The sequence below is a fragment of the Bos indicus genome, chromosome 4 (genome assembly GCF_029378745.1).
Source record: "Bos indicus isolate NIAB-ARS_2022 breed Sahiwal x Tharparkar chromosome 4, NIAB-ARS_B.indTharparkar_mat_pri_1.0, whole genome shotgun sequence".
Lineage (NCBI taxonomy): Eukaryota > Metazoa > Chordata > Mammalia > Artiodactyla > Bovidae > Bos > Bos indicus.
Window position 1 is genome coordinate 67368560 of NC_091763.1, and position 26882 is coordinate 67395441.

General features: G+C 39.7%; 1 protein-coding gene across 5 annotated transcripts in view; it reads left to right on the top strand.

Annotated features, from left to right (window-relative positions):
* The window catches only part of CPVL (carboxypeptidase vitellogenic like), a 130347-nt gene that overhangs the window by 2718 nt on the left and 100747 nt on the right, over positions 1 to 26882 (top strand). For 3 of the 5 annotated variants that reach the window (XM_070787901.1, XM_070787900.1, XM_070787903.1), the window contains exons 2-4: positions 50 to 198; positions 5956 to 6016; positions 22001 to 22189. In XM_070787901.1, coding sequence (XP_070644002.1) covers positions 151 to 198; positions 5956 to 6016; positions 22001 to 22189 — 298 coding nt within the window. In that variant the 5' untranslated portion in view covers positions 50 to 150. The remainder of the gene's footprint in view (positions 1 to 49; positions 199 to 5955; positions 6017 to 22000; positions 22190 to 26882) is intronic. The other 2 variants (XM_019959441.2, XM_070787902.1) reach the window with 2 other exon arrangements.

Here is a 26882-nt window from a genome sequence, read left to right on the forward strand (position 1 = left end):
TTCTATTGTCATTCAACTGATACTGATTTAATGTCTCCTATTTGCCTAGAGCTAAAGCATCACTACGAACAAAGCTAGTGGAGGTGATGGAATTCCAGTTGAGCTATTCCAAATCCTGAAAGATGATGCTGTGAAAGTGCTGCACTCAATATGCCAGCAAATTTGGAAAACTCAGCAGTGGCCACAGGACTGGAAAAGGTCAGTTTTCATTCCAATCCCAAAGAAAGGCAATGCCAAAGAATGCTCAAACTACTGCACAATTGCACTTATCTCACACGCTAGTAAAGTAATGCTCAAAAGTCTCCAAGCCAGGCTTCAGCAATATGTGAACCGTGAACTTCCTGATGTTCAAGCTGGTTTTAGAAAAGGCAGAGGAACCAGAGATCAAATTGCCAACATCCGCTGGATCATGGAAAAAGCAAGAGAGTTCCAGAAAAACATCTATTTCTGCTTTATTGACTATGCCAAAGCCTTTGACTGTGTGGATCACAATAAACTGTGGAAAATTCTGAAAGAGATGGGAATACCAGAACACCTGATCTGCCTCTTGAGAAATTTGTACACAGGTCAGGAAGCAACACTTAGAACTGGACATGGAACAACAGACTGGTTCCAAATAGGAAAAGGAGTACGTCAAGGCTGTATATTGTCACCCTGTTTATTTAACTTCTCTGCAGAGTACATCATGAGAAATGCTGGACTGGAAGAAACACAAGCTGGAATCAAGATTGCCGGGAGAAATATCAATAACCTCAGATATGCAGATGACACCACCCTTATGGCAGAAAGTGAAGAGGAACTCAAAAGCCTCTTGATGAAAGTGAAAGTGGAGAGTGAAAAAGTTGGCTTAAAGCTCAACATTGAGAAAACAAAGATCATGGCATCCGGTCCCACCACTTCATGGGAAATAGATGGGGAAACAGTGGAAACAGTGTCAGACTTTATTTTTCTGGGCTCCAAAATCACGACAGATGGTGACTGCAGCCATGAAATTAAAAGACGCTTACTCCTTGGAAGGAAAGTTATGACCAACCTAGATAGCATATTCAAAAGCAGAGACATTACTTTGCCAACAAAGGTTCATCTAGTCAAGGCTATGGGTTTTCCTGTGGTCATGTATGGATGTGAGAGTTGGACTGTAAAGAAGGCTGAGTGCTGAAGAATTGATGCTTTTGAACTGTGGTGTTGGAGAAGACTCTTGAGAGTCCCTTGGACTGCAAGGAGATCCAGCCAGTCCATTCTGAAGGAGATCAGCCCTGGGATTTCTTTGGAAGAAATGATGCTAAAGCTGAAACTCCAGTGTTTTGGCCACCTCATGCAAAGAGTTGACTCACTGGAAAAGACTCTGATGCTGGGAGGGATTGGGGACAGGAGGAGAAGGGGACGACAGAGGATGAGATGGCTGGATGGCATCACTGACTTGATGGATGTGAGTCTGAGTGAACTCCGGGAGTTGGTGATGGACAGGGAGGCCTGGCATGCTGCGATTCATGGGGTTGCAAAGAGTCAGACACGACTGAGTGACTGATCTGATCTGATCTGATGCTTACCTGTAAAGACATAGAAGGCAAAGTAAAGCTGGGAACAAAAAAGGGCTTGATTTGGCGGGAACATACAGTTTATGAAGGGGTCATATCACTTTGGCCTGCAAAGTTATGCCAGAATCACATTGTGGGAGACATTAAATTTCATGGCAGGAAGTTTATACTTTACTCTGGTTGCATTTGGGAACCAGTGAAGGCATTTGAGGAGAGAAATGTCTTGTGCTTTAGAAAGCTCCCTTAAGCATCAGTGTTAGGCTGAATTGGTGTGGAGAGGCCCTGAAGTCTTACAGACAAGCTAGGAGGCTTGACATAAGTCCTCAGGGCAAGTGAAAATTGACTTGTACACCAAATGTGAAAAAGAGTAAGAAAGGCGGGACTTTGCCTGTGACTTGACATTTGAACTCAGTTTTAGAGCCTTGGGTGTCATTAAGAATCGAGAAGTCAGAGGAGGGGGGAGTTCAAGAGGGATGTTAATGTTTTGTCATAAGACTCCATGGGTTTGAGGGACCAATTGAGTACCCATGTGGAGGATCCCCTGCTGAGAGTGGGGAGCCCAGTAGCAAGGTTAGGACGAAACAAAATTCTGGACTAGCAGTTAGTGATCCAGGGGGTGGTTGAATGAGAGTGTACAGATGGAGGAAAAAAGGACAAGACCTTGAAGAAAATCTGACTATATATGAATTATTGGAACAGAAAAACATATAGATGTTCAATGATCAGTTTGTATTCAATATTTTAATGATGATTCTATCTACAGTGTTGTTGTAGCCGCTGTTCTCCTTGACAGCTTACAACAGTCAATCTAAAGAACATACCTATATAAGTAGAGTGATGTCTTTCCTATTCCCATTGCAGGAGGCACGATGTGGAGAATGGCTGTGAAAAGAGGGTGGAGGATGAAGTGACAGAAGATAGGGAAGAGAGAAAGTGAAATACTTTTTTATCTAAGACTTTTAGAGTATACAGTGCCTTATCCATGTAAGCCATTTCTGAATACCAGGCATCCAGGTAACCTAATGAATTTGTCTATCTTTTCACAAAGCAGCTCCTACTTAATCTGGGAAGCATATCAGCCTGTCATGATGGTGGTCATACTTTCCAGACGAAACCTCAGGTGGGACATGTATTCTGAATGCCTGGTCACCAAGCCTTTATCCAAATGTTTAGCAACCAAAACTTCCCTCTCCCTTTTTATATTAGTACTTTTGTATGTGCTCTATGTGATGAATAAATAAATGCTCAGCTCTGTAAACCCATCTTATTATAATTTACCACTGACTAAGCAAGGGAAATTAGATTTAATTAGCATCTATTCCGTGGTTAGGGGCTGTTTTTCGGTCTCAATTAGAAAGCAAGGGCAGGGACTGTCTTTTGTCTCTCTGCAGTATTGCGTATGAATTTATATATGTATATGTATCGTTGTCATCATAACAATGAGTGGTTAAAAATGCAAATTCTGATTTAGTAGTTTAGTAGATCCTGCGAAAGAGGACAAGATTCCACCATTCTAACAACCACCCTAGTGAATGGGCTCTGCTAGTCCTCCGACCCGGAGAAGGCGATGGCACCCCACTCCAGTACTCTTGCCTGGAAAATCCTATGGATGAAGGAGCCTGGTGGGCTGCAGTCCATGGGATCGCTAAGAGTCGGACAAGACTCAGCGACTTCCCTTTCACTTTTCACTTTCCTGCATTGGAGAAGGAAATGGCAACCCACTCCAGTGTTCTTGCCTGGAGAATCCCAGGGATGGGGGAGCCTCGTGGGCTGCCGTCTATGGGGTCGCACAGAGTCGGACACGACTGAAGCGACTTAGCAGCAGCAGCAAGCAAGGGAAATTAGATTTAATTAGCATCTATTCCGTGGTTAGGGGCTGTTTTTCGGTCTCAATTAGAAAGCAAGGGCAGGGACTGTCTTTTGTCTGTCTGCAGTATTGCGTATGAATTTATATACGTACATGTATCATTGTCATCATAACAATGAGTAGTAGGGCAGGTCCACTCAGTACGCAGGTATTTTGTCTAATGGTACAGAGTTTTGCAGAGCCACATTTGAAGTTGTGTCTAATTTCTTTGTGTTCCACCCATTGAACTGTATCACCTTCCCAAATGCTGACTGACTGTGTGCCAGGCATTATATCACATGTTTGAACATGTGAGTTCCTTCCTATCACCCCTCTGGTTTAGTAGATAATTCACAGGAAAGCTCAAATCAAAATTGGTTATTTTTAGTGGGGTATCTGCCCTCTGGCACTGTCTTATTTTCACTTAACTTCTTTTTTTTAAAATGTATTTCATTGAAATACAGTTGATTTACATTGTTGTGCAGATTTCTGCTGTACAGCAGAGTGATCCAGTTATATATGTACACATTTTTTCACACTTTTTTCCATTATGATTTATCTTAGGATATTGAATATAGTTCCCTGTGCTATACAGTAGGACCTTGTTTATCCATCCTGTGTATAATAGTTTGCATCCCACGCTCTGAATCCGTCCCAGACCCACCCCACTTCTCTATTGGCAACTACCAGTCTGTTCTCACTGTCTGTGTCACCCAACTTCTTTAACTCTGCTGGAAGAGTCAAACCTTCTCAGAAATCCCACCTGCTAAGATTGAGTTTAACAACCACTTTACTAATTCTTCTGAAGATCACAGCTTCAGTCCTCTATGCTATGCTAAGTTGCTTTGGTCCTGTCTGGCTTTTTGCAACCCTGTGAACTGTAGGCTTCCAGGCTCCTCTGCCCATGGGATTCTCCAGGCAAGAATACTGGAGTGGGTTGCCATCCCTACTCCAGATTATCTTCCCAACCCGGGGCTCAAACCCATGTCTCGTATGTCTCCTGCAGTGGCAGGCAGGTTCTTTACTACTAGCACCACCTGGGAAGTGCTAAGAGAGAAAAACTCTCTTTTTTATTTGTTTACCTGCTTGTTTCACTCCGTCAGTCTTCTGCTTTTCCCATTGTCCCACTTGCTTACATACCTAAAGTCATGTTCCCCTTTTTCCTTACTTTCCTTCCATCCTGAGGCTTTGGAGAGAGAGTGGGATAGGATACGGGGCTTACAGCAGAATTTATATTGACTCTGTAATTTATTGTAATTGACTCTGATGTGTGTATATGTGTCTGATCATGGAAAAAGCAAGAGAGTTCCAGAAAAACATCTATTTATGCCAAAGCCTTTGACTGTGTGGATCACAATAAACTGTGGAAAATTCTGAAAGAGATGGAAATACCAGACCACCTGATCTGCCTCTTGAGAAATTTGTACGCAGGTCAGGAAGCAACAGTTAGAACTGGACATGGAACAACAGACTGGTTCCAAATAGGAAAAGGAGTTCGTCAAGGCTGTATATTGTCACCCTGTTTATTTAACTTCTCTGCAGAGTACATCATGAGAAATGCTGGACTGGAAGAAACACAAGCTGGAATCAAGATTGCCGGGAGAAATATCAATAACCTCAGATATGCAGATGACACCACCCTTATGGCAGAAAGTGAAGAGGAACTCAAAAGCCTCTTGATGAAAGTGAAAGTGGAGAGTGAAAAAGTTGGCTTAAAGCTCAACATTGAGAAAACAAAGATCATGGCATCCGGTCCCACCACTTCATGGGAAATAGATGGGGAAACAGTGGAAACAGTGTCAGACTTTATTTTTCTGGGCTCCAAAATCACGACAGATGGTGACTGCAGCCATGAAATTAAAAGACGCTTACTCCTTGGAAGGAAAGTTATGACCAACCTAGATAGCATATTCAAAAGCAGAGACATTACTTTGCCAACAAAGGTTCATCTAGTCAAGGCTATGGGTTTTCCTGTGGTCATGTATGGATGTGAGAGTTGGACTGTGAAGAAGGCTGAGCGCCAAAGAATTGATGCTTTTGAACTGTGGTGTTGGAGAAGACTCTTGAGAGTCCCTTGGACTGCAAGGAGATCCAACCAGTCCATTCTGAAGGAGATCAGCCCTGGGATTTCTTTGGAAGGAATGATGCTAAAGCTGAAACTCCAGTACTTTGGCCACCTCATGTGAAGAGTTGACTCACTGGAAAAGACTCTGATGCTGGGAGGGATTGGGGGCAGGAGGAGAAGGGGACGACAGAGGATGAGATGGCTGGATGGCATCACTGACTCGATGGACGTGAGTCTGGGTGAACTCCGGGAGTTGGTGATGGACAGGGAGGCCTGGCGTGCTGCGATTCATGGGGTTGCAAAGAGTCGGACATGACTGAGCGACTGATCTGATCTGTATCTATCTGTTCTCTTTATCCTTTGTTCTTGAAATTGGAAGTAGCCAGTGGCACATTGAGCAATAGGATTGGCATTGGGAGTGAGGTAATCAGCCAGTGAGGACTTGAGTAAGCCTTGTGTTTGTTAGTAGTGGCTTAGAGGATGATGTTTCTTGTCCCTTATTGCAGAACTCGACCAGTCTGCCTGCAGATACTGGGTTTTGTGCATGCCTGCCTTCGTTTCCTGAAGGTAAGTTCTATGCCTTTTTAATCTTTGACACCCCCACAAGTTTTAGCAAAGTATTTTGTGCTTTAGTTTATGCCCAGAAAAATCCCTAATGCATTGAGTTCTGTTAAAGAAGAGAAAACACTTTGTATGGAGAAAGAGTATGGAGAGGCCTCCCCGTTTGCAGGATCCAGGAATGTGATTGTTGCAAGGAAAGCCCTAACTGGGATAAAGCGGATGAGCTCCCAAGGTGGGCCACAAAAAATGTAGAAAGTTAACCTTTGTATAATGAGATGTAAAATTAGAGATTAAGAGTCTGCGTAAATTGATTATTTGCCTTTACTGTTCTAATGATGGTCAACACTATATCTAAAGTGTCTGTGGTTTGTGTGTATGATGTTTAACTTTCACTTTAAACTACACAGAATAAACTAAAATGAAAGAAAAAAAAAAAGATGAACCCATCTGGAGCCCTGTAGAGTTTATATTTGACACATGGGGAAGGCAGTAATAGCTAGTTCTGAAAACGAAATATTTTCTGCCTAAGTTTCTTGATGAAGAATGTTATTGTTGTTGTTTAGTCCCAAATCATGTCCTATTCTTTTGCGACCCGTGTGCTGTAGCCCTCCAGGCTCCTCTGTTCTTGGGATTTCCCAGGCAAGAATACTGGAGTAGGTTGCCATTTCCTTCAAAGAATGTTATTAACAATCAAGAAATCAACTGGAAATAATTTGTTTTTTGTTGTTGTTTTTTTTCTCCTCCTCTGAGTACTGGAATGTTTGTAGAATTAACTTGGCTTGGAGGAGAGTGAACCCCTTGTACCATTGCACAGGCACTTTCAGAACTGAGAGACTATAGCACTTGCTATGAAACCAAGATTCTTTCTGCAGTTGACTGTAACCCAACACCTAAATGTTAGTATCTAGAAAGTCTGAGACTTCTGTTTCTAAATTTACTGGAAGCCACTGATTTGGAATTTGGTGATAGGTTTTTAAAAAAAAATTCTATGCTCAGTAAATGTAAACATCTTGTAGCACAGACCAAAAAATAGCCTTTCACCAATTTCCAGCCTTGCAGACAGTCAAATGTTAAGTTCACCCAACACAGACATGAAAGTTCTTCCATTGAGGTAGCCTGCAGGAATCATCACTGTGACTCAGAACCTGCAGCAGTTTTATCCCTATCCTTGGCTACTTTTTAGAATCCTAGAAATTCCAAGACAGGAGGGCATGTTGGGAATTATATAGTACATCTAATCCCCATAATTTGCAAATGAAGGAAGTGAAGTCTAGAGAGAGAAGTGAATTGATTTGCCCAAGGATGTACCTGTTGACAGAGTGGTTTTGGTATCAGGGTAATGTTAGCCTCATAGAATGAGTTTGGAAATATCCTGTCCTCTTCACCTGATGTGAAGAGCTGACTCGTTTGAAAAGACCCTGATGCTGGAAAAGATTGAGGGCAGGAGGAGAAGGGGACAACAGAGGATGAGATGGTTGGATGGCATCACTGACTCAATGGACATGGGTTTGGGTGGACTCCGGGAGTTGGTGATGGACAGGGAGGCCTGGTGTGCTGTGGTTCATGGGGTCGCCAAGAGTCGGACAGGACTAAGCGACTGAACTGAACTGAACTTCAACTTTTTGGAATAGTTTGAGAAGAATAGGTATAAAGTCTTCTATAAATGTTTGTTAGAATTCTCCTGTGAAGTCATCTGTCCTGGACCTTTGTTTATGGGGAGGCTTTTGATTACTGGTCAATGTCATCACTAGTAATTGATCTGTCCAGATTTTCTCTTTCTTCTTGACTCAGTCTTGGAAGATTGTATGTTTCTAGGGATCAATCCATTTCTTCTAGATTGACCAATATGTTGGTATATAATTATCTAGAGTGTTCTCTTATGATTATTTGTATTTCTGTGATATTGACAGTAATGTCTTCCTCTCTCATTTTAAATGTTATTTATTTGGACACCCTCCCCTCACCACCTCTCTCTTTTTTTTTGATGAGTCAGGCTAAAAGTGTCAATTTTGTTTATCTTTTCAAAAATCCAGCTCCTAGTTTCACTGATCTTTTCTAAGTCTCTATTTCATTTATTTCTGTCCTAATATTCGTTCTTCCTTTTTCTGATTCTGATGTTTGTCAGCATAATTCACCTACACAAGTTAAAAATCCAAGTCTTATTAAAATTTTCATAACAAAAAATTTTAGTCCTCTGACCACTCCCCAGCCTTCCCTTATCTCTGAGGTCTCCTTCCATACTCTTTTACCTGTTTCCTCTAGTCTTTAACTTCACATTTCTAAGTAATGTGCTTAGTCTGTTTCTTCATGTATTGGTTTTAGAGTTACACTTTTATCAGCCTGAGGTATTTTCTATTAACTCCTACTAAGCAAAGTCAGAATTTAGCATTCTAACATACATTATACCCCACCTTTCCTACCCTCTGCCCTGTTCAAAGCGTTACAGAATTTTTTGTTGTTGCTATAATCCATATCTTCTGTTTACTATACTGATTGTATAAGTATTGCTCACTACTGAGCTAAGTAGTGTACACTGGTTGCAGTGGCTTTCTTGTATGATTTGATATTCTTCATTGAGTTAATAATTGCCTCTTTTCAGATTGTTTAGTTTTCTATGCCACTATCAGAACTTCGCTGAGAGAACTCTAGTATCCTTAGATTTTTCACAAAACTCATGAAGTAATCAGTCATATATATGCATTTATATACGTGTGTGTGTGTGTGAGAAAGTGTTCGTCGTTCAGTCCTGTCCAACTCTTTGTGACTCCATGGTCTGGAGCCCACCAGATTCTCTCTCCATGGGATTCTCCAGGCAAGAATACTAGAATGGGTTGCCATTTCCTTCTCCAGGGGATCTTCCCGACCCAGGGATGGAACCATATCAATATCTATTGATTTTTATTTTTTTCTTGAGGATCTTCCCTGGATTCTTCTGTGTCACTGCTTCAGTGCATTGGTTTTCTTCAGGCATAGCTGTCTTCTTGGGACCTCTCCTTTGTTGGTTCCCCTGTTGGTGGGATCCCATGTTTTCCCTCTTTGGGTTTCACTTTCTTGTGTTGGTAGAACACATATGTTGGTAGCTTTCTGAGAAGTGATATATGAGTCAGTTTTTTGAGGCTTTATGTGTACTTGAATATTTCTTTAATTTATAATCATTTTTGTTTGATAGCTTGGCTGAGTATACAATTCTAGTTTGAAAATAATTTTCCTCTAAGCATTTTAAAGACATTTTTCTACAGTGTCTTTTAGCTGCCATTGCTGCCATTTAGTCCAGTGCCATTTTTGTTCTTGATTCTTTTTATACACTATCTCTGTTTTTTCCTCTGTCTCTCTTTTTTCTCTCAAGTTTTCTGTAGTCTCTTTATTTTTGGAATTTGTTCTATGTCTTTTTGTTCCTTGATCCAAGAACCTAATGATTCCTTTAAATCTGGAAATCATGTCTGTACCTCTGCTAAATGTTTTTGTATTATTTCTTTAGTAATTTCATACCCTGAATTTTATCTGCCTTCTTTTTCTAGAGCTTCCATTAGTCAGAGATTGGTCTTCCAGAACCAATTTCTTAATTTTCTTTTTGTTTTTCCCTCCTGTTTTTTAAAGTCCTGTTTTCTCTTTTAGATGTATTTTCTGCAAGATTTCTTTGACTTTACTGTTCCACTCTTTTATCAAAATTTTAAAATTACTATGGCCTAGTTTTAATTTTCAGGAGCACATTCTTGCTGTTTGTTCCTTCTTCATATAACATTCTATTGTTTAATGAATGCAATGTCTTTTCTTATCTCCTGAAAGATATTTTTTGTTTTTGAAGAGCTATTCAGTTCTATGCATTACAGTTTTTTTCCTTCAGTTAGTTTCTTTCTTTCTTTCTTTTTCTAATTAGAGGCTTTCTTCCAATGTCCAGTGGCTCTTTGCAGTCTGGTTTATATTAAGTATGAGAAATTGAGTTCATGGTTGGAAGCTCCATTGTGTTGAAGGGATTTTTCAGAAATTCCCTGAAATTGATTGGTGGGTCCAAGAATTTTCACTGGAGGACCTCACATGTCCATATGTATAGGTCCTTTTTCTAAGATGCTTCACTTATTCCAGAGAAGAATCCGTCAGTCTCCTGCACAGGGTGAGAGATGGAGACATGGAGAGCTTCAGAGACAGTTTTCTCAAAGCTGAGTGTTAAGGGACATGTTTGGGGTATGTCAGTAGGTAGACTTTCTCTTAGTTTTCAATTGAGTGCCTCATTCCCAATTTTTTCTGTTTCATATTCCCAATACAAGAATTTCTCTAGTTTAATTTCCTAAAGAATAATTTTTCTATAGACTAAGTCTCTTCTTTCCCCTGATGGAGTGGGGAAGGGCATCTGAAGCTCTACCTGCTGTTATAGAGTTTCATCAATTCCTCTGTTTTCAGCCCCATGCCTCACTTTTACCTTCTTTGTATCTAGTACGATTTTTGAATCTTTTTGTGTTTGTAATGTGAATTAATTAGCTTGTTTCTCATTTGTATTCCGGTTTCATTATCTGTAAATTATTTGTTCACTTTTTAAAATTTTTATTTTATATTGGAGCATAGTTGATTAACAATATTGAATCAGTTTCAGGTGTACACCAGAGTGATTCAGTTATACGTAAATGTGTCTATTCTCTTTCGAATTCTTTTCCCATTTAGGATATTACAGGGAGCAGAGTTCCCTGTGCTATACAGTAGGTTCTTGTTGTTTATCTGTTTTAGATTTAGCAATGTGTATGTGTGAGGGCTTCCCCAGTGGGTCAGTAGTAAAGAATCTGTGTGCATCGGAGGAGATACAGGAGACATGGGTTTGATCCCTGGGTCGGGAAGATCCCTTGGAGGAGGAAATGGCAACCCACTCCAGTATTCATGCCTGGAAAATGCCCTGGACAGAGGAGCCTGGTGGGCTACAGTCCATGGAGTCACAAAGAGTTGGACATACTAAGCACACATGCACGCACACACACGTACATGTGAGTCCCACACTCCATCTAACAACAACAAAATTTGATGTGCTGTATTTGCTTTTGTTTTTTCTATTTGGGCGGGCATGGGATTTATACCTTTAAAAGTATCTTTTTCACTTTAACAGGGTTTCATGAAGAAGCAGAAACAAATGTGTTCAGTTCACTGTTTTAGCAGACAAATTAGGCTCCATTTTGACAAGCTGAGTTTAATATGCCCATGGGACATCAGGTGAAAATGTTCAGCAGGCAGTTGAATAGATGAGCCCACAGCTTTTAAGAGGAACTATTATTTTGAGTGGTGTCAATAGAAAGTGCTACTCAAAGTGATGAGACCACCATGGAGAGAGTGTGTGGAGTGAGATAAGCTGTGGACCAAGAATAGATTCCTGACAAACCCAGTATTTAAAGGAAGACAGAAGAAGAGGGAACCATGAAGGAGAACATTTTAGAATTTACCAAAGGGGTAATGTCAATGTGTCAAAGAAGTCAATTGAGATAATGGCCAAAACTTTTTTTCTTTTGCGAAGTGGGAAACATGGACATCATTAATGACTTTGGCAAGATGGTGTGGACAAGTCTGAATGCAGCAAATAAGAGAATGAAAATAGTTTTGTTTTGTTTTGCTTTCAGTAATTGCTAAAGAAGCAGTAATAGGGGGTGTTTCCATGGCTCAAGAACCAGATAAACAAGTCTGTGGGCTTTTTCTGTTGTCTCCACTTGGAATGCTATCACACTTGATTTTAGGATATTTAATGAGATGATTCAGAACTGCATCCTTTTGTTATTGCTGAATAGTCTGGTTGTGACTTTGTTGCCCTTTTATTGTCTATGTGTAGATATTTCGGATGGTTTGATTTTAGAAATAATTTTTCACCATCCATTTTCATAACTTTCCAAGGCTGGTGTGGGCAAGCCAAACTGTAGGGTACTTCAAATTCTGGATATGTGAGTGAAGCTGATACTAGTAACCACTTCTTTTTTCAATCACATATATGATGAAATGTTTGCAGAATAATAGAGACGGGGGTGTAGTGGGAAAAAATTCCAGCCCATTACCCTTAGCATAAAGCCCAAATTCCATTCTGTTGGAGTTTCCCCAAATAGCAAATGTTTTGCTGTTGCCTGAGGTCTGGGGTCAGAGAAGGCAATGGCACCCCACTCCAGTACTTTTGCATGGAAAATCCCATGGACAGAGGCTGCAGTCCATGGGGTCGCTAGAGTCAGACAGGACTGAGCAACTTCACTTTCACTTTTCACTTTCATGCATTGGAGAAGGAAATGGCAACCCACTCCAGTGTTCTTCCCTGGAGAATCCCAGGGATGGGGAAGTCTGGTGGGCTGCTGTCTATGGGGTCGCACAGAGTCGGACACGACTGAAGCAACTTAGCAGCAGCAGCAGCAGAGGTCTGGGGTAATTGAGAAGACAAAAGAACAAGGCAGGTGGAGAGTAAAATATTACCTTTCTTACTAAAAGTGACTGGGTTGGGTTGGTGCTCTTACTTCTAGGCAAGTGGACTAAAGCCCAGACTAGAGAAGACTTGCACAGACATGCACAGCCCACATGCGGAGACAGAAAGCACTATCTCCTGGTGAAACACTGGGAGAGCTGAGCCCTACATGCCTGATTTATCCACATTTATCTATCTGATAAATCTTTCTACCTCTCATCCTACCCTCCTCAGAATGAACAAGAGGGTGGCAGAGGCCAGCCTTACCAATGATGGAAACATCAGAGCTGGGAAGAAGTGAGCCCCCCAAATACATGTTGACCTTCAACACCCTGCATGATCTGATACCTGATCCCATTTGTACCACCCTCCCCATCACTCTCACACTGCTGCCATCCTGGCTTCCATCCTGATTTCTCTAGTTAAGGGGTCTTTGCAATCACTGTTCTCCAGCCTTGGATAAGGAAATGGCAACTCACTTCAGTATTCTTGACTAGAGAATCCCGTGGACAGAGGATCTTGGTGGGCTTCTGTCCATAGGGTCGCACAGAGTCAGACATGACTGAAGTGACTTAGCATGAGTGAATGCATTGTAGAAGGAAATGGCAACCCACTCCAGTACTCTTGCCTGGAGAATCCCAGGGATGGAGGAGCCTGGTGGGCTGCTGTCTATGGGGTTGCACAGAGTTGGACACGACTGAAGCAACTTAGCAACAGCAGCATTCTCCAGCCTGAAACTCTCTTCTCTCTAGATAGTCACTTCAGATCTCTCATATGTCACCTCCTCAGAGGGACCTCCCCGATCACCCAACCTAAAAATACCACTCCCCCACCATCCCTCTCTAACCCTTTACCCTGCTTTGATATTCTTAATAGCTTTCCTCTTTCTTGTCTCCTTTATGTGGGAAGCTTCATGAAGGCAGACACTTTGTCTCTTTTGTTTTCTGTGCCTGCATTGGAGTCTTGCATATAGTAGAGCTAAACTCCATAGGAGCTAACATATATTTGTTTATCAAATGAATGACCAGTCCAGTGAACTTGGGGGTCTGTCCCAGCTCTGCTACTGACTAGAGTGTCACTCCTTGGGAATTTGCTCCATCCACCTGAGTCTCTGTTAAAGAGCTGCATTAACTCCTTTCAAGAGTGATGGTGAGGATCCAATGAGATAATGTGTGCAGAAGAGATGAGGGAAGCACTGAAATGATCTAAGTGCTTGCATGGGGATTGCTCCCAATGACAACATTGTCTCTTTTGGAATCAAGGAGGAGTTAGTTTCTTGTCACCTTAGTGACAACTGATGGCTTAAGGTGATGACATTGAAAGATTTCCCAGGGCCATCCTCACACAAAATACTCTTATCCATTATACCTAGTTTTATCCTTGTATTTGCCACATGGTGTATCCTGATTTTTTAATGAAAAATTTAGTCGTAATAGATAGCAAAAAGGAGGTTCATTCTAAAAAAATAGGAGTACATTTACTTCAGCAAAAAGAATTTCTCAGCGGAAAACATTTATTTTGCCATGAGTCTTAAAGGATTAAGGGCTTCAGCCATCCCCCTAAAATTATTTTCCAAGTGGAAGGAAGTTAGAAATTAATTTTGAAGCAATTTCTGAGTGTGAGTTTCACATTTTTGCAAATAAACTTGCCCTTAAGTCACTCACAATTTCAGCACCTATGAATCTTGCCAATGGCATGCCAAGATAATCCAGTTAACCCAGAGTTCTGCTTTTTTGTCAAAAGTTGCATGGAGGCAGATTTTGTTGTATTATGTCATTTACATAATGATATATATGAAATCAACCCTGAATATTCATTGGAAGGAGTAATGCTGAAGCTGAAGCTCCAATACTTTGGCCATCTGATGTGAAGAGATGACTCATTGGAAAAGATCCTGATGCTGGGAAAGATTGAGGGCAGGAGGAGAAGGGAGTGATAGAGGATGAGATGGTTGAATGGCATCACCAAATCAATGGACATGAATTTCAGCAAACTTTGGGAGATAGTGAAGGACAGGGAAGCCTGGCATGCTGCAGTCCATGGGATTGCAAAGAGTTGGACACGACATAGCGACTGAACAATAACAATATGAAAAGTATATGGACTTTGGACTCATCTAGATCTGGCTTCAAATTTGAGCTTTTACTGTTTCATGGTTGAGTTGAGGGCTTGAAAAAATTAACCTTGTGCTTGAGAAACTAGTCAACCTAAGATTAAGTTTCCTCATCTGAGTATGTCTTATATAAACCTTGAGACCTAAGGCCTTTCTAAGAAGAGTGACACAGATATAAATGAAGTGAATAAAACACATGCTGTCCATGAGCAAGTGAGAGGCCCTGAAACGTTCATTCTATAACCAGGAAACCCATTTTAATTTGTTTGGCCCAGATTGTCCTAAAGTTTTATCCTTGTAAAACCCAATAATATCTTGCTGAATCAGTATTCTATAGAGGATTCTGTAGGAAATCCTGGCTTGCCAGAATGCCAGACATATCTTAAATGTAAAATCCATTTATCTTCCCTTTCCCATTTTATTGTTGACCTCTCAGAATTTTCACCCAGATGCTTAATACTAACTTAAAGTAGAACTGTTCAAGTTCTACTATTTGTTCCTTCATCCCACCTTGGCTTCTTCCACAGTCGTCCCAACTATCCATGTATTAGTTTTATAGCAGTGCTATAGCAAAGTACCACAAATTGGGTGGCTTAACTCATCACAGATTTGTTTTAGACTTCTGCAGCCTAGAAGTCCAAAATCATTGTGTTGGTGGGGCCTGTTCCCTCTGAAACCTTTGGGAAGAATGTTCCCTCGTCCTCATTTACCTTCTGGCAAAAATTTTATTTTCTTACATTTATTTTCTTACGTTATTTCCAAACTCACCTGAATAGGGAGATAAGATCCTGGTGCACATCGCTCATTTTGGAGATGTTGTTAATAGTATTATGGGCTTCCCTTGTGGCTCAGACAGTAAAGAATCTGCCTGCAATGCAGGAGACCCAGGTTTGATCCCTGGGTCAGGAAGATCCTCTGGAGGAGGCAATGGCAACCCACTACAGTATTCTTGCCTGGAGATTCCATGGACAGAGGAGTCTGACAGGCTATAGTCCATGGGGTCACAGAGTCAGACACAACTAAGAAATTAACACAACTTTAGTAATATTGGAATTATTGAATGGTCTTTGAAAATTGATCGGTACTGGCCTCAATTCTTTGCTGTACTACTTACTACCTGTGTGAATCTGGGCAAGTAACTTAAGTTCTCTGAGGATCAATTTCTCATCTGTAAAATGAGATAATAGTACTTATCTGATAAAGATTAGAAATAAAAATATAAAGTAGTTATCACAGTTCTGATACATGGAGTGCATTTAATGACTGGGGACTTTTACTGATATCATTATCATGAAGATGCCTTGGATCATAGCGGGGCCTTCCTGTTTCCAAACTATTATTAACGTTTTGGGACACTGGCTACTTTCACTTCCTACCTCCATTCAAATTTTCCTTCTGGTTAGCATGAGATTTCAAAGTAAAGCTCCCTACTACAGTGTCAGATAGTTTTATTTCCTCCTCTTCCTAATTCTTTTCGTTCACTACCTGCCACATAACTTGAGTTTGTCTCCCTTTCCTGTGAGCCCAAGGGTATGGTGGCAGAGATAGGGATGACTAATTCAATTAGCAAGATTAGACACCACTGTCTGATGCCAGATGGGGAGCCTGTGGAAAGGAGATAGACACGTAAGTCTCAGGGCCCCTTCAGCAAAAGCTTGCCCATCACCCTGTATGTCAGGTACTATGTCCTCTCTGGGGAAACAGTGCTTCAAATATCAATTTTAGAAATTGAAATGATGCTTCAAGGAAAACGAATACTGTATCCTTTGAAATAAAGGTTTTCTTTTACCATTTGTTTTCATGGAAATCCTTAGCAAAAAATAGCTAGATTTGGGATTTGGGTTGGTATTTAATTCAGGGTTACATAATAGCCCTTCAAGATTCAAATGCTTTGGATATGCCTGAATAATCTTGCGAGGTGACTGAATCCTTTTTAATAGGGGGACCACTTTTATGTACCTTTCTTTAATTGCAGATTTCATGGAAACGTCTGTTACTAGTTGTCCTGTTTTTTGTTTGTTTGTCTGGGGTAATGTTTTTCTTGTTTTGGGGGTACTCAAGGCAGTTAAATATCTGCTGCTGCTGCTAAGTCGCTTTAGTCGTGTCCAACTCTGTGCGACCCCATAGATGGAAGCCCACCAGGCTCCCCCGTCCCTGGGATTGTCCAGGCAAGAACACTAGAGTGGGTTGCCATTTCTTTCTCCAATGCATGAAAGTGAAGAGTGAAAGTGAAGTCGCTCAGTCGTATCTGACTCTTAGCGACCCCATGGACTGCAGCCCACCAGGCTCCTCCACCCATGGGATTTTCCAGGCAAGAGTACTGAAGTGGGGTGCCATTGCCTTCTCCAATTAAATATGTGAGAGGACTCCAAATAAATATTTTAATTGCAGCTATGACATTTACTACATGAACGAATTTTATCCTTTGGAATAACCTATAATGTAAAATGCAGAAATGGGAAGGAGAGAAGAAGACTTAGGGCTACTTAACATGTTTGCTCTTTGTCCTCATTCTGGAGTTTTTGTTTCTAATTCTTCTTTTCACTGGTAGAACACACACTTTCCGGTGGCTTTCTCGGATTTCTTTTCTCAAAGCCTTGCCTATCTGAGTGTATTAACTGGTTGCTTCTACACACAGATGACAGCTTGGCAGGATTTTCCCTTTTTGTCTCTTCTGATCATTTCTGTTGGAACTGGGATGTGAGTTGATAGAAAGTAGTTTCCAGCTCAGTTTTCAAGTAAGAAACATGAGACTCACATGAGCAGGTAATAAATGTTGAATATCAGAGTTCTCTGGGATAGGGTGGCCAGGGAAGCCTTGATTTGTGCTGTTTGCTGGTTTCTATTGTATAAATACTCCCTTCATGGCTGATTTCAAGCTACGAGATGCTGCTCAACACCAAGGTGGAAAGAAATGCACAGTAGCAAACCATTATATAATCTTTCAACTAGATAAATATGAAAAATATAGCTCCAGAGCATAGATGATAGAAAACATAGTAAACATGGTAAAATAGTTAAGTAGTGATGAGTTTTGAGTATTTATCACTTATGTTTTAATATAACATATTTAATGGTAAAGCTTTTATACTCTAATTTTGAACAATAGCTGCATTGAACAGCTGACTCTCACAGTTCCTGGAGATCTAACCATTGGTTTTAACATACTGACTGGGACCCAGAAAAGTCATTGTCCTACCCAAGGTTCAGTGAATGAGTCATGTTAGAACCTGGATTGGTACAAGTCGTTTCTAAAACCCAAATTTCTCTGGAAAGACTTACTTGTTCATGTATCTGTTTATTCATTTGTATATTTATTTATTTGTACTACATGCTTTAAACATTTAACAAAAGGAATTTAGACTGTAGCAGACCATTACTATCTATTGAGACGATAAGAGTCAAAATATTTGAATATATATAATTACAACCACAGATGGGCGAGTGGAAAGCTGATTAGATTTAGGGCCATAAATGAATCCTGGCTTTGAGTCTTGGTTTTGCTGCTCAACAGCTTACAACATATTTTATTCTCTAGTTCCAGTTGTCTAGACTGTGAGATGAAGGGATTGGACCTATGAACATATACTACTCCTGTATGTCTAACATATTATGATTCATTATTTAGACCCATCAGTTCAACAGCTATTTGCTTAGAACCAATTATATTCACATTTGTTATGGACTCTACCCCAGGCAGAACTGGATATAAGTGCAATCAGAGTAATTATTATTAGAACAGCATCTCATGTTAATGCAGAGCCTTTTAATTCAACAAAGACTTTGAGTCTCTGAGGTTCTATGACAGTATGAGATCAGGACACATCTTCACAGAATGTTAGCGAGAGCAGAACCTATTCTAAAAGGACAAACAGAACTCTTACTCCTAGGAAACGCAAGAGGTCATAACCAGGTAGTAATAAGGAATAAGGAACAAGCCATGCCTACCAGTTGCTTCACTGATAAAAGAGCAAAATCAAAAGTGACTTTCTTCTAATTATAAGATTAATTATTATAGAAAATTTAGAAATTATGAATGAGTATTAAATAAGGACAATATACTATACACCCAATTTAATATCTTGCTTTTTTTTTTACCTAATATTTTAGTATATTTTATAAAACATTCTCAGAGTCATTTTAATTGCTGTATATGATTCCATTTTTTGATGTACAGTAACTTATCTTAAATTGTTTACATTATTGACAGTTTATTCTAAATAATACTGTGATAAATACCTTTGTTGATATAAAAAAATTGTATCTTATACACATGATTTCCAGTTGTAATATTTAAGGTTTTTAGTAAGAAGGTTTTGGGCTTCACAGGTGGCGCTAGTGGTAAAGAACTTGCCTGCCAGTGCAGGAAACATAAGAGATGTGGATTCAATCCCTGGGTCGGAAAGATCCTCTGGAGGAGGGCATGGCAACCCATGTCAGTATTCTTGCCTAGAGAATCCCTGTGGACAGAGGAGCCTGGCAGGCTATAGTTCATAGGGTCACATAGAGTCGAACACGACTGAAGTGACTTAGCACATACACGCAATTAGACCGTGAATAGTGAATCGCAGATTTTGACCTTTAGCATATTTGATTCTGCCAATATTGTTTTGTACTTGCATATATTTTATTCTGTTTCTGAACATTTATTAAGAGGAGCGGTTTGCCTGTATCCTTCAGTAAGATGTATTTGAACTGGAAATAGCACCAATGTTTTCATATCACTTCAAGTAGATACATAATAGAGTGTAGGGTTAATAATTTTTTCACTCTCTGCAGGCAATAACTTCCAATACAGAGTTTATTAGTTTAGAAAGGACTCAATACATGTTCAATAAATGAAAAGATTTTGGCTAATTTAGGATAGGCAAAATACATTAGTGAAAGATGTGAAGAAAAAAAATACTCCATTCATGATATGGCTTTCATTTTCATCAGGAGAGATGACAGCTAAGCACAGTCCAGGAACTCTGACCATTAAATGAAACAGTGAAATGAAGTATGTTGTTTTTTTAATTCACCTACATGGGAAACCATGACTCTCATAGTTGTTTGATTAAATGTTAATGAGGGCTCCTAAGTTGACCCAACTCTTTCTTTTGTGTGTTAGATTTTTGTCAGTTAAAACAAGACCAATTTCACCTTTCTTTCTTTAACATCTTTGAGTCAACATTTGCTGACAAAAGAAGTTGTAACTACCCTGGTTATTTAAATATTAATGATTTCCATTAAAGGGAGCTGGATGTTTACAGCAGAATGATTGAGAAATTAGATGGTATGATTAGTTCCTTGTTTCTGCCTGCAGGAAAAAGCCTCTTAATGGAAGAGCTCCTTCCAATATGTTTTTAATACCACAGATTTATTTTTTCCCCATGAACCAGTTAGAGAGTAAGATTGTTGACTTCAAGCATTCCTTGAAAGTAGCTTTTATTAAAACATTAGCATAACAAGTTCTTATAATTCAAAAAAAATCTTTTATCAGTGCCATAGTGGTCATAATACTTGGGCTTCTTGGGAACCTAATTTCAGTTTCTAAAGTCATTTTGTTCTTTATTATAGTAAATAGACAAAACCACTCTTAAGTACATGGTCTATTTGGTTGGGCTTGTTTACATTAAGTCTGGGGAATTCTATTAAGTTAACCATGAAAGACTTGACAAAGGTTATGTATTCAATCAAATTATAATTATAAACTTTTATCTTATTGGAGAAATGTGGCTGAAAACCTTTCTAAACCTGCTAAAACCAATATTTTCCTATTATGCTAAATTGGATTGTGATTAGCATGTGGTTAATAGATTACAACACCTTGTATGTTTTTAAGGTATATCAATGACTTGGTATATTAAGGCACTGAACAATCAGGGCAAGCATTGTATTTGCCTATATTGTATATTTCTCTTGCATCCAGAATTTGAGGGAGCAGAGTATTTGACTAGCAGTAGTACAGAGTCATTTAATAGCACTGGTGCAAGAATCATATTACTTAATAGAGTCAGGATTAACAGAAGCAATTGAGGCACCTGCCTTGGATGTAAAATCTAAGACTGCCAAAAGACTCAGTAATCAAGATAAATAATATTTAATGCAATACTTGAAAAAATCAAAATTAACAAAGAAATTCTTGATGGACAAAATTTCAAAATTAAAAAACAATATAAGGTCCCACTTTACATCTACATCAGACTCACCTTATCCTCAGCCCAGCCCTGACTGCATACTAGTTCTGATTTCTCTGCTTTGATGTCTGTAGATAAGGTACTCCTTTGAGTCAAATTTTCCGTGTCTAAGATTAATGATGATAACCCTTCTTTTCCTGGTTGAGTTATCAGGAAGTTCAGATCAGCTAAAAATACATTGGAAATACCCATTGTAAAAACAATTTACATGTTTTCAAGTTTATGGAATTCACCACACATTTTTATGTTATTATTATCAAGCAAACATCAGGTTAGAAGATCCTTGAAAAGCTTTGTATTAATAAAGTGTGAGGTCTAACTTTTGAGTTCACTGGTCATCTTGCTATAGGGGTAAGGGCCTGTAAATGGTTGTAGGATCTTCTGTCTCTTCTTTCTTTCTTTTTTGTTTTTGAATGCAAAGTTTAGTGATTTGTAAGAGATAAAAAGGTGGCCAGAAATCTATTCTAATTATTTTAAATTTCCCTGCAAAACACCCATGGACAAGTCAGGTCTCACCTTTTCTCAAGCTTTGCACTTCCACCCCATTTCTCCTGCCTAACTGAGTTCCACCCACCTTTTACTCACCTTCTACCTTGGTAAGGCCTTCCTTCCTAGGTTCTCCTGTCCTGAAATATGTTCTGAGTCCTCTGCCTGGAGTGGATGACTGTCCCTCCCACTCACTTTGTGATTTGTTTGAAGTCCCTTTTGTTTTCATGCTTCCTGTAATCCTTCATAGAATTTATTTTCCAGACCACAGTTTTAGAAATAGAAGTTGTTGCTCTAGTTATATTGCCAATCACTTAAATAGCATTCCATTAGACTGTTAATTTCAGGATGAGCAAGGACTGGGCTGACCTGATTTAGGCTTTATCTAAGGTACTAGCCAGAGAAGGCAATGGCACCCCACTCCAGTACTCTTGCCTGGGAAATCCCATAGACAGAGGAGCCTGGTAGGCTTCAGTCCATGGGGTTGCTAAGAGTTGGACACAACTGAGCAACTTCACTTTCACTTTTCGCTTTCATGCATTGGAGAAGGAAATGACAACCCACTCCAGTGTTCTTGCCTGGAGAATCCCAGGGACAGGGGAGCGTGGTGGGCTGCCGTCTATGGGGTCGCACAGAGTCGGACACGACTGAATCAACTTAGCAGCAGCAGCAGCAAGGTACTTAGCAAAGAGCTTTATATGTATTTTTTGAGTGACTAAATGAGTGTTTTGCATATAAAGGGGTTTGGTAAATATTTACTCTTTGGATTCATTTGTGGAAAGTTATTGTTTTCATTCTAGGCCCAGAGGGAACGGTTGGTGCCATGTGGAAGGCACTGTTTTTGCTGGTCTTGTTGGTGCTCAGCCCTGGTGCTGATGGGCTGTTTCGCTCCTTGTACAGAAAAGGCCATGTTTCCAGTCCACGTAAAGGAGACCCAGGACAGCGGTTATTTCTGACTCCTTATATTGAAACTGGGAAACTTGAAGAAGGTAAGCTTAAATCTGAAACCACTGAAACTGTATACTTTCAACAGTTGTTGCTTTAGCAGATGTCTCACAGGATCCAAAAGACAATATGATATTTTACTCAATTGTTTTATTTCATATATTAACAATTTGATATCATATAGTATCAGAGTTTTGAGCTAAAAAGAAAGTTCATCAGGGTCAGATTAACTAGTAGTTGAGTCTCCACATATCTATTTATAAAACTAGTATAGTGCCTGTCTACAACTGGTCATTTAATGAAAGTGAAAGTGAAGTCGCTCAGTCATGTCCGACTCTTTGCGACCCCGTGGACTGTAGCCCACCGGGCTCCTCGGTTCATGGGATTCTCCAGGCAAGAATACTGGAGTGGGTTGCCATTTCCTTCTCCAGGGGATCTTCCCAACCCAGGGATGGAACCCAGGTCTCCTGCATTTCGGGCAGATGCTTTAACCTCAGAGCCACCAGGGAAGCCTGGTCATTTAATAGGGCTAATAATAACCTTAGAACTTACTCTGTGTCAGTTATTGCTTCCAAGCATTGGATATAAAAGCATTTAAGCATCTCAACAACCTATTTAAGCCTCTTTACACAGAGGATAACTAAAGCAGAAAGAAATAAAGTTACTTGCCAGTCATGCAGACACCAGCTGGTAGATGCAAGGGTTACATCCAGACAGCTTCATTCCAGAGTCTAAGCTCACAGCCATTGTGCTTGGCCCCTTTGCCTGAGAAGTTATCTGAGTCTTAGGACTCATTTTCCTCATTGATTAGATGGAGATAAAACAATTCACCCAAGTCACAGAGATGTTAAAAATATCAGATCAAAAAATGTACATGAAAACTCTTTGTAACCCGTAAGTTGCTCTCTAAATACCTGTATTCGCTGGTGGCTTTTATTTAGAGATTGTCCTAATACTAGTACAAAAAGTGTCATTTGGTGTCATCAGAGTCTAAAATTTATGACCTGCCTGTACTCTTAATGCTTCTTCATGCTTAGGGAAATCACTGTATAAGATAAATGATGTAATCTTTCTGGACCTCACGATGCTCCTAAACTATAAAATAGTATATAGACAGCTATCCTGAAGAGCTGTGTGTGAAAGGAAGCAGAGAAATGGGGTGGTGGCTGAGGAGAGTTATGGAGTCAGGCGAGGTCATTAAGAAGGTGGGAGATAATGACAAAAGTGATCCAGTAGAGAGGGGAAAGGTGATGGGATGGGACATCTCTTGGTGGAGCATATCTTGGAGATGAGCATCCATAGATGGAGGTCTTAGTGTTTGCTTTGGATTTTATCCCTAGTCACATGTAGGAAGGCAGACTTAATGCTTATGAAGCTGATATGCTGGTAGATTTCGTGGACATGTGGAACTGAAACTAGAAATTTTAGGGAAATGATCATTTTAAAGATAAAAAATAAATGCATATACTATGTATGGAAGTTTAAAATAAAGCAACTTTTCTTCATTTGAAGAGATCTCATAGTCAATAGACTGTCATTTTTTTTAATTTAAAGCCAAAACATTTTCCCTTTTTATGGGTGCATTTGAGTTCTGTTCATATATCTTTGCCTGAAATATGCATTGATTCTGTGTTTCATCATATTTTTTTGTAAGAAAAAATGAAAAACTTTGATAATATAGTCAATGATAATATAATGAGGCAATGCAGTCTTTTTTCAAAAGACTCAATTTTGCTTGATGTAGAAAAGTCATGAAAATATGGCAGCCCAGTGGTATAGGCTGATGTCACTTGACGTAAATGAAGAGGCAAATTATCATTATTCTAAATCCACCCAGTTGAGTCATATGCATTGCTTTTAGCTTCTTTAATAAATGGGTACTGATGACTGAGATTATGTTCATTCACATAGCAGAGTTAAATACTCATCACCAAACCCTAGAATCCACAGATGAGGAGCTTTCATGACTTGCCCAAGAGGACACAGGTAATAGTAGCAGAGATGGGATCAAGATCCAAATTTTCTGCCTTCTGCTCTGTAATTTGCCTACTATAATTCATTTTCCTTTGTTTAAAAAACTTGTCCTCTTCTGGAGTAACCAGATGCACACACATGAAAGAAGGAATCAGGCAATGCACTCTAAAGTGCTAAAGGATTACATTTGAGGTAGATATGCTGTAAATTTTTAGAAGGAAGCTATCCCTGTTGGTTGGCATAATCTTGGTATAAAATAGTAGTAGTAGTAACAGTGGTAGTAAGAAATAAATAGTTAACATTTAGTAGTAATTATATCCCCTGTTCCTGTCACAGTGCCTGTATGTAATAGGCACTCAATAAATATTTGTAGAATTTGAATTTGAGACCTAACTATGTTCCAGAAATTATGCTTTACACACATTATCTCTTTTAATCCTTAGAGCAACCCTAATGAAGAATGAATAGTTATTGTTCCCATTTTATAGATGAGAAAACTGAGGCCTAGAGAAATTAAGTATCTTGCCCAGGGCTATGTAAAGCTAGTAAGTGGCAGATCTGATGTTAAAACCTATCTCTGCTGACTCATGATTCCTGGGTCAGGAAGATCCCCTGGAATAGGAAATGGCAATCTACTTCAGTATTCTTGCCTGGAAAATTCTGTGGGCAGAGGAGCCTGGCAGGCTATAGCCCATGGAGTCGAAAAAAGTCAGACACAGCTGAGCACGTGCACACGTGTGCACACACACCTGCGCGTACATACACACACACACACACACACACACACACACACTGCTGACCCACAACACAAGGTAGGAACCACTGTGCTGTGTGGCCAGACTTGAAAATATAGGGTAAGATTTGGACAAGTAAGAAAGAGCCTGCACATCCTGAGAGAGGGAGACAGCTTAAACAGCATTAAGGGAAAGTGTCTTTGAATTGTACATCAGGTAGAACCAAGTACAGAGAATATAGAGAAATCTGCCCGAGATCCACATCCCACCCATTCCTGGATTTCTTGCCTATGAGCATTTCCCTCTTATGGATGTTAACGGTACTAAAGAAAGATTTCAAGGGAAATAGTTTTATCTTCTATCCTTTTGTGTCAATCCTGTTAGATCACCATCTGATAAGTGACAACATTTAAAATATTAAATCCGGTGTAATATCACTTTCTAAAGTTCTGTTACACAGTCAAAAATCTTTGAATGGAATTTTAAATGGCTGAACCAAAATCTGGTACATCTGGGTATTCAGATGTAGCCCTGACAGCATAATTAAATATAATTTTATTCATTCGCTTTACTGAAAGTTCAGGAAGCTCTGGACAGATGGTCAGCTCACTCCCCTGAATCCCTTTTGTGCATCAAGTCTGTTGAAATCTTAGGGACGTGAGTCTTAATATCGCAACAAAACATTTCTGAGATAAACAGTAGTTCACAAAAAGACACAGAAAATTTTAATTTCTTTTAAATTCCAAGTTAACTAGCTTAGTTTTATGTAGTTAGTTGTAACTGTGTGTTTGCTTTCTCTGCAGCTAGAATAAACTGTCACTCTCTGAAACAAAATGAATAAAATTAATATGGGGGGCAGTTTTAGTGTATTTCCAAACACTGCCTTTTCATAAACTTTAAAGAATATTTTGCTATTGGGTCTTAATTTATTAAAAATTATGGCCTGGTAGTATCCTGTCCATCCAGATGATGTTGCAAGTCTTTGCAAATATGGAGTGCCTGATTAGCTGGGTCAAGCCCTTCTTTGGTCGTGGTCCAATCTTTTTGGATTGGAAGTGTTACTATCACAAGCACCAGTCACCGCAGTAAGATGTAGGAAGTGAAGCTGCTTCAAAGAAAACCTTTTTCCTTTTTTCAACTGTTTCAAACATTTGTGTTATGAGTCATGGTTCCAGGAAGAAAGAAACTCCTATATCTAGGGAGTTTATTTTCCACATTCTATTAACAGATTCTAAAAGGATGAATGGGACATTTGAAAATGCCAAAAAAAAAAAAAAAATCAATTTATTTGAAAGAACTTTTAATCATTTTACTGTGGCAGTGTTCTTGCCTGGAGAATCCCAGGGATGGGGGAGCCTGGTGGGCTGCCATCTATGAGGTCGCACAGAGTCGAACACGACTGAAGCAACTTAGCAGCAGCAGTGGTATAGTTAGAGGAAATTTAAAATTAAAAACAAGGCGAAGCACTTCTTTGTGGGCCCGAGAAAAGTTTTTCTGAATTTCCTAAGATCTTAATAAGGCCCGCCTGCCTTTGGAGGTTTTTGTACAAATGAGCGAGTCCGAGTGCATTGCCAGTGTGTCATGTTTTAGTTCGTTAATTCACATTTATTCATTACAAGTATGTATTGGATGTCTTAAGTGTTTCAATCAGTATGCTGTGTCCCTGGGGGTACAAAGGTAAGCAAGACAAATTCCCTGCTTTCCAGTAGCCTCTGATCTAGAAAGGAAGGTATAAAATATACCCCCGTCAGTTCAAGGCAACAGAGATAGAACTTTGAGATGCTCAGAAAGGGTCAGAAAGAGAGGACTGAGTAAGCATGTGAGTCATCTTCAGAGCAGGCCAGCGGACCTCGTGTTGTGCTGGTCTCAAGAGAGATAAATTGATTCAGTCACCCATCTCCCGAAGTCCATTCCCTCCTGCTCCTTTCTATTATGTTTTCTCTTCTTCTCATTCTACTCTGACCTTTCTCATTTTTCTCTGTCTTTCTTGAATGCCCATTTACTCCTCTGGGATTCACTTCTCACTCAT